Source organism: Myiozetetes cayanensis, unplaced genomic scaffold (genome assembly GCF_022539395.1).
Source record: "Myiozetetes cayanensis isolate MyiCay16 unplaced genomic scaffold, myiCay2020 scf16, whole genome shotgun sequence".
In the NCBI taxonomy this organism is placed as follows: domain Eukaryota; kingdom Metazoa; phylum Chordata; class Aves; order Passeriformes; family Tyrannidae; genus Myiozetetes; species Myiozetetes cayanensis.
In genome coordinates, this window is record NW_026087270.1 from 5,168,603 (window position 1) to 5,175,972 (window position 7,370).

General features: G+C 42.8%; 1 protein-coding gene across 6 annotated transcripts; it reads left to right on the plus strand.

Moving 5' to 3' along the window:
- Nucleotides 1-469: 469 nt before the first annotated feature.
- Nucleotides 470-7,144, plus strand: LOC126637857 (borealin-2-like). 6 transcript variants are annotated; one of them, XR_007628451.1, is made up of 8 exons: nucleotides 470-556; nucleotides 853-979; nucleotides 1,927-1,967; nucleotides 2,527-2,594; nucleotides 3,315-3,353; nucleotides 4,413-4,534; nucleotides 4,708-4,844; nucleotides 5,686-7,144. XR_007628451.1 is itself a non-coding variant. In XM_050311363.1 (7 exons), the coding sequence occupies exons 1-5, from the start codon at nucleotides 823-825 to the stop codon at nucleotides 4,417-4,419; spliced, it is 312 nt and encodes a 103-aa protein (XP_050167320.1). In that variant the 5' UTR covers nucleotides 730-822; the 3' UTR covers nucleotides 4,420-4,534; nucleotides 4,708-4,844; nucleotides 5,686-7,144. The 6 variants fall into 6 exon arrangements, 4 of the variants coding, with proteins under 4 accessions (XP_050167320.1, XP_050167319.1, XP_050167321.1 ...); XM_050311363.1 differs by lacking the exon at nucleotides 470-556 and having other exon boundaries at nucleotides 730-979; XR_007628450.1 differs by lacking the exons at nucleotides 470-556; nucleotides 3,315-3,353 and having other exon boundaries at nucleotides 730-979.
- The last annotated feature ends 226 nt before the right edge of the window (nucleotides 7,145-7,370 follow it).

Sequence of the window (7,370 nt, forward strand, 5' to 3'; positions counted from 1 at the left end):
ATAATATCTAAGTTAATTTTCCCCTCTTTCAGCTTCTACCTGTTACTCCTTGTCCTATCACTACAGGATAGGATAGGATAGGATTAGGACAGGATAGGATAAGGTTAGGATAGGATAGGACAGGGTAGCAGAGGATAGGCTTTGTGCTGCTCTGCCCATCCCTCGGGCACTCCCGAGACGAGGTACCCATAGATCCCCACCTTCCTCTGCTCTCCCTTCCGACAGGAGCCGGGGAAACCCTAGGGTACCCTCGGCTCCCGCCCCGGCGCTTCCCGGGCCGCCCCATCCCCTCCCCGAGGTGTGTCCTCCCGGCCCGCGGGCGGGGGCGGAGGGAGGGAGGGAGGATTCCCCTCTTTCCCCGCGGTCCCGGGCTCGGTTCCCCGTGGGATGGTCGCCAAGCCTCTGTGGAAGCCCCTGGTCAAGCGGCAGCGCTCGGACTGGGACGTGGAGCCGGACTGCGGGGCGCTGCCCCAGGAACGGGACCAGCGGCCGGGGCTGTCCCAGGAGAAGAAGGATCAGCGCATCGCGCTCTTCCTCAGCGACTTCGACCAGCAGGGTATGGCCGGGAACGGCGGGGCTGACCGGGGGGAGGCGCTCCCCTGCCCGGGATGGGTGGAGGAACAGCGGCTCCCGGTGGGAAGAGCCCCTGGCCGGGAACGCGCCCTCGGGCAGCGCCGCCGGCACCGCGGTCCTCGCCCCCAGAGGAGTGGCTGGTAGCAGGCACTCCGACTCCCAGGTCGGATTTCTCCGGATAAAACGTTGTTTTAATTTCCTTTTATAATGCGATCTTCCAACGCTTATACTTGAAAACATGTAACACGCATGGCAATAAAAGCCTATTTTGTTTTGAAGCCAAGGAGGATCCCATTCCAGGGGATGAAGAAAGAGCTCGATTCGCTGTTGCAAACAGCTGAGAAGGCGTTTGCAGTGGAGCTGCTGACGATGCTGGCTGCCATCAGGAAAAGGAAAGACTTCCTCGGTAAGTGTGCGTGGCCCAGTCCTTTCGAGGGATGCAGACAGGGTTAGGGAAGGACGTGTCTGTGACTGGTGTGAGAAAACCTGTGTACTCGGGGACTTTTATGTACAAGTTTGCTTTGTCAGCTGAGTATTTTAAGGTAATCAGCTGAGCTGTTACCCTGCAGATGATCAGTAAGCACTCTTGTTCAAGTCGGCTGATCTGTGTAATGCAGGGTATAGAGTTAGTAGGTAACAGTGTATAGTCTGGAGCTTTTTCTACTTATGCTCTAAAGTCGTATTTGAAGTCTGAAGAGACAAGGAATAATTACAGACCTAGTGCTTTCTGTGCATAAAAACATAAGGACTTCTGTCTATTTGAATCTGTTCATCCTGACCACAGAGATTTTTCTTTTTAGTTTTTGTCACTTTGAAGCCTTTTACTACTGAGCCTTTCTCAGCTAGTCATTTACCTGTGATGGTGAGCAAATAAGTTGAATTTTAACTCCCATGTGTGCACCAGTTTAAGATGTGGTGTACACTCAGCCCCAGACGTATATTCTGGTGAGAACTGATGTTTTTGAAAGCTACCTTGTAGCTGGAAATTGCAGGTGCCATGCAAATATCAGACCTAAGACTCTGGAATAACTTAAGTTTACTGTAACCTGAGTACTTCTGGCTAAAGGCATTAGATTTCTGCAATACAATGTGTCTGTGTGGTTCTTCTTTGAATTTAAGTTATATACTGTGTGACTACATTCAGTGTCCTTTGCAAGATTAAACATACTGAAATTTTCATTGTTTTGTAGGATGACTACAAAAAATGCAACATATATGCTAACTAAGGTTAACTATTTAAGTCACTGTAATCCTGAATTACTTATTCATCTACAAGGCCTTAAGATAAGAACTTGAGGATAAAAATTATCCAAGTAATAGTATCCAAACAAGTTACACTTTCTTGAGTTGCAGATTTGCAAGCAGGAAAGGAAGCGGCTCTTGCTGTGGCAGTGGTAAGTGTGTGTTCTCAAATTTTATCATAATTTACAGAATAGAATTCTTCTCTTCCTGCTGTAAATATTTCAGACAAAATATTTTGTTTGGCTGTGTGTTTAAATAGAAGATGATATTGAAAGGCTAGAGAGCCAGCCACGGTGCAGTTATGAACATTACCTAAATTTTTGGGGTCATCTGCTGGGAGAAATCCAGATGCTCATGCAAAAATTAATTGGTGTTTAGTCAGTCACACTTCTGTCACTTGCTTTCATGTGCTTTTGTAACATAATATTTATTTACTGGGCAAAATCCTTTGACTTCCCCTTGTTGGATAAACACTATTTTTTAGACTGGAAGGTGTATATATGACAGGTGGTTGGTTGTACGAATATGAATACATTTTGACAGCATGAAATTCTTTTTAGAATGCATATTTGCCAGTTTATATATATATATATATGTAGTGGGGCTTAACTGCTCTTTTTCAATTCTCACAGTATTGTTTCCTTCAAATCCCTATGATTTTGCTTTCAAATGCCACTTCTTTTAACTGCAGTCTTGCATATACATTTTCAGATCTCCAAAACCAAGTCGTTGGTTTCACTGGTCTCTGGTTTAAATGGTGAACTGAACCCTCTTTCCAGGTAAGACTGACCTTTGATAGCTTCTTTAACTCAGCTGAACTTGTGAACGCTGAAAAAACTTATTTTCAAATGAAGTAGCTGAGATCTGAGCCCAACAGGAATACATCTGATAAGGATATCCTCCCTAACTGAGTGAGATGCACTGTGGTTATGTGAACCCTGGACTAAAAGCACCTCTAAGTGATGAAGGCATGGAGTTGTATTTCTCACTGAATGGTCCATAGTTCTGAACTTAGGGAATCAGTATAGATTTCCAAACAATACTTGATGGAAAAGAATATGTAAGGAAAGCATCTTTGTTCTGTTAGGACTAATAAATTGTTCTGTAATAAATACTCAACCTGATTATTGTGGCCCTCTCTTACTTATTAACACCAGTTAATTCTTTTGATCCTGTAGATTGTTAGGGCCCATGATATCATGTTTACCTCAGGAGGGCTTTTTCACCTGTGTATACACCAGATGTCTGTCCTGGAGCACTTCCTAATCCGTTCTTTAATCCACTGTCTGTCTAACTTCAGTCCAGCTAAAACTTCTCATTAGAAGTAGATGAGAAGGAATAAATAATAATAATAATAAAAACAAGAACAAACAAAGAAAACCCAAACAAAATACAAAACTGATAAGTTTTTGTTTTGTTTTGTTTGTTTTTTAAGTGTGTTAACATCCTTCTGCAAGTCACACTTGCAGAAGAGTAAAGTTTCTTACTTCTCATTGCAGTGCCACAAATCTCAGAGCCACTGCAAAGGTACCTAACAGGTAAGGGGTTGTAATGAAATGATTAAAAGATGGAGTCTGCTTCACCATTGCCTCCAGCACAGAGCTAAAAAGCCTTGATGGAGCAGCTGAGCTGTTTGCAAAAGCTCCAGGAGGTCCCTGGCGAGTGACCAGGTAGCCCAGCATTAAAGAGGGTCCTTGGAAAAGAAGTTGTTACAATCAAGAACACGGCAAGGACTTACCCTCCCAAATAAGGTTTGTCAGGCAAATCTTGCTTGGATACTGTGGTCCAGCCAATGGACACTCAGGCCCGTCTTGGTCCCAGGCAAACTTTGCTTGGATACTGGTGAACTGGCCAGTGGGCACTCAGGGGGTGTCATGAGGAGGGTATTTAGGGCAGCACACCAGTGGCACTTCATGGTGGTTGTAACTCCTGTCCTGTGCTTTTAACAGTCACCCTGAGCTTTTCCAACCTTTCTATCTCTCTTCTTTCTCTCTGTGTTACAAAATAAAGTTGAATTATCCTTTTTGGAATCCAGCATCTGGCCTCGTTTGTGTCTTAACCCTGCTTATAGGAGTGTTTTAGAACCTGGTTCCCCTCCTCATCTAAGCAGATCAGAACAGGGGTTTTTGGCTTGTTCTTAAAAATAATTTAGTTAAATACCTTTTAATGGTATTTTGCAGAATATTCTGAGTTGGAAGGGACCCACAGGTATCACTGAGTCCAGCTCTTGTGGGAGTCAAAGGAGCAACATCTCTACCTCAATTAGCTTAGGAATTAAGAATTTAGTGGTCTCTGACCTTAGAAGAGGAGCTGTACTTTAATCAACAAAAATATATGGTTTCCTGAACTTTGCCGTTTTGGCTGTTTTTCTCTTAAACCTATAATCAGTCTAGTGTCATAAAATATAGGTAAGAGAAGCTGAGATAATTGAAAACAGCTGAATAGTCCACCTGAAGGACGTTAACCAAATGAATCATATACTTCAAAAGATGCAACCAATAAAAGTTGTTTTCTTAGGAATTAAATTCAATAAAGGATTGTTTAAGTAGAAGATAACATGAGGTTATATTTTAACTAATGATAGGTGTGTCTTACAGTGGGTAAAGACAATCAGCTGAGATTGGCAGGGATTTGATGGGCAAAGAAGAGACACTAGATGGCGGCCTTGTTCCACGAAAGACAAGTTAGGAGAAACTGGAGTATAGACTGCCGTGATAAGGTGGGTAGTTTTCTGGGAAGCAACTTTGAATGTTACAGTGTATAAATAGCCGAGGGAACTGTATTTCGGTGAGCATGTATGGTGAATGATTCCCTGTTTTCCCGTCACGACGAATTAAAGGAATGTTTCATCCAAACGACACCGTGTCTTGGGGTGTGATTTCTTTGTTTCAGCTGGTGCTGATCAACTCGGATCCCTCTGTGAGACCCCTTGGTGAGAGGGATGCTTTCAGGGCGCCCCTGGAGATTCCTCCGTCAAAGCTCCCCTCAGCCACTGGATCATTGCAGGAGCAGAAAGGTCCTGGCCACAGGTAAGAACATTCCTTTTGTGGTTTGGTTAAAAGACCAGACTCTGGGTTATTGGCCCTAAGTCGTTACATACAAAGCGCTGGACGAAGCGTGTCGGGCTGCTCGTGCCTTAGAGATACACATCGGGTACTTTATATAGGGTTCTGATCGTCATTTGTTCTTCCAAATCGGGATTGTCAGCTTACAGACTTGTGTTTGGACTTGGTATAGTGTGTATTGTGATTTCTGTCTGGATATATTGCTATCCTGCCCCTTAATCCCCTTTGTAGAAGGTGCCAGGCAGTTATAATTACCAAGTTGCCAGCAGGAAGGTTGTCTGGGACTCTTTAGGGCAGACCAAAGCTGAGGGTAGGAGTGGCAGAATAATCTGACTAATTGGAAGCACTTTCAGATTTGGAGCTGGGGGGACAATACAGTAAAGCCCAAGTTCACCCTTGTCAGTGGTACAGTGAGCAGTAAAGCTCTGGGGATAGACTGCAGTTGCACTGCCTACTCCCCACCATCCCCAGGCCAGTGGGGCAGATGGGAAAGATGAATCATTTAATCCAACAGCGATTGGCAAAGATTGGTCAGGAGGCTAATCTGAGGTGGGATCAGGCATTACCACTTGCCCTATTTAGGATCAGAGTTAAACCACAGTTAAGGAAGGCCCAAGCCTGTCTGAAATGTTATACAGAAGGCCTTATCAAATCCAGTACAAGGGAGAAGAATGTTTGAGGCAATACATAGTAGCTCTAGGGAAACTGTTGAATGAAATAAATAAAAGTGGTTTTGGGACTAGAGCTAGAGGATTAGACCATGCAGTTCAGTGTTTTAAGCCTGGAGATTGAGTGTATGTTAAAGCTTTTTCAGGTCCACCTTTGGAGGGGAAGTGGAATGGACTCTATCAGGTGCTGCTGACGACCTTCACTGCAATCAAGATCAAAGAGCAACCTGCCTGGGTTCACTATTCACAAGTGAAGAAAGCACCTGAGAATACTTGGACATCAGAACAAGTCAGACCAACTACTACCAAGTTCTCCCAGCGTTGATCTTTGAGACTTTGATAAGTATAATAACTCTGACTGAGACTTTTGCCTTAGACTGGCCGTGGTCCCAAGCATGTTGTGGGTTCTCTCGTCTAGAGACCATGTGTATAGATGATCATCAACAAATGGCTGCATATAATACATCTGCTATAGTCTTACAAAGAACCCAATGACCTTAAAAGTTTGGCAGAACTGACGCTATGATGAAAGCATTTTGGCTGAAGCTTTTGGAAAGAAAGTATGAGTAGGATGTAAAATACTTATTCCACTCCCCCAAGGAAATTAAAAACTGCAAACCCAAATTTTTGTGAGAGATTCTTTGGTTCTTGGGGGTCCATCCTGTTCACCTTTTCTTAAAACTCAATGTGCAGTATGGCTATGCAAATGTACATTCACCTTCAAGAATTGGACAAGAAAAGATATAGTTGTAGCATTAGGATCGGGATTAGGGATTTTGAACAGCATGGATTCTGAAATATTAGTGAATAGATTAGAAACAGTGACCAGCAGTTTGAAACAACCACAATGTCCCCTAAAATCTTCCCTTTCAGCCCCAGGAGCTAGTCAACAACTCATGTCAGAAGCGTTACTCTATGGGAAGAAACTGATTATGAAAATATCATCTGTTAATTGCAGAAGCTCTAGGGACAGCTCAGACCAGTGTTTGTTTGGCTCAGAGTTGTATTCAGGCTCAGGCTTGGATACAAACAGTGATAGCAGTGATCATTAGGGAAGGTGAAGGCGACATCTTACCAACTGAAATTCGTGCAGTTATTTGGCAAAACACAACACCATTTGCACAAGAATTGCAATTGTGGTGGAAATTAGTTAATTTGACCTATGCTCCTACTACCAGGGTCACTACAGCCTTTGTATACTAACTGTACAAAAACCTGAAATTATTGGGATCTACCCAATTATTACCTTAAGGGCAAATCACAACTGTTACTCAAACCCTTGAGACATTAAGTTTGGGCCCTAAGAAAAGGAGGTAAGTGGCAAATGACTGATGTAGAGGCATGCCCTGCACAAGAACAACAGGGATTCCTCTGTGAGAGCAGTGCTACGAGAGCACAGGACATCTGTCTAGATACTGAACCAAGCATTTGTCATTTTGAGATGCACCCATATGAAAAATCCCAAAACTGTGATTGACTACATAGGGTAAGGGCTGTGCTTGCTTGAGGACCCCATGCAGCCTTTTGTATGTAGATAAACATACTTTAATGACTAGTAATCATTCTAATCTTTGTGTTTGCAATTTTGTTAACACTGAAGGGTGTGATTTAAAAAAAATAAAATACAATAAAAATATAAATAAAAATGAAAATTAAAAAAAATAAAATTAAAACAAGAAAAAGTAAAAATTAAAAATAATAAAATTATTTTATGGGATGGGCAATTAGTTACTCTCCCCAGGAGTATAATTTAAAACTAGAAAAATTCAAATGTGTTTTTCAAAGTACTGATAGATTTGACTGCAGACTTGGGCTGCAGACT

Excerpts from the sequence above, each read along its gene's own strand:
- LOC126637857 (XM_050311361.1), top strand. The coding sequence starts at position 823 with ATGGCAATAAAAGCCTATTTTGTTTTGAAGCCAAGGAGGATCCCATTC. Across the intron at positions 980-1,926 it reads GAAAAGGAAAGACTTCCTCG|ATTTGCAAGCAGGAAAGGAA; the intron begins GTAAGTGTGCGT and ends CTTGAGTTGCAG. Across the intron at positions 1,968-2,526 it reads CGGCTCTTGCTGTGGCAGTG|ATCTCCAAAACCAAGTCGTT; the intron begins GTAAGTGTGTGT and ends ATACATTTTCAG.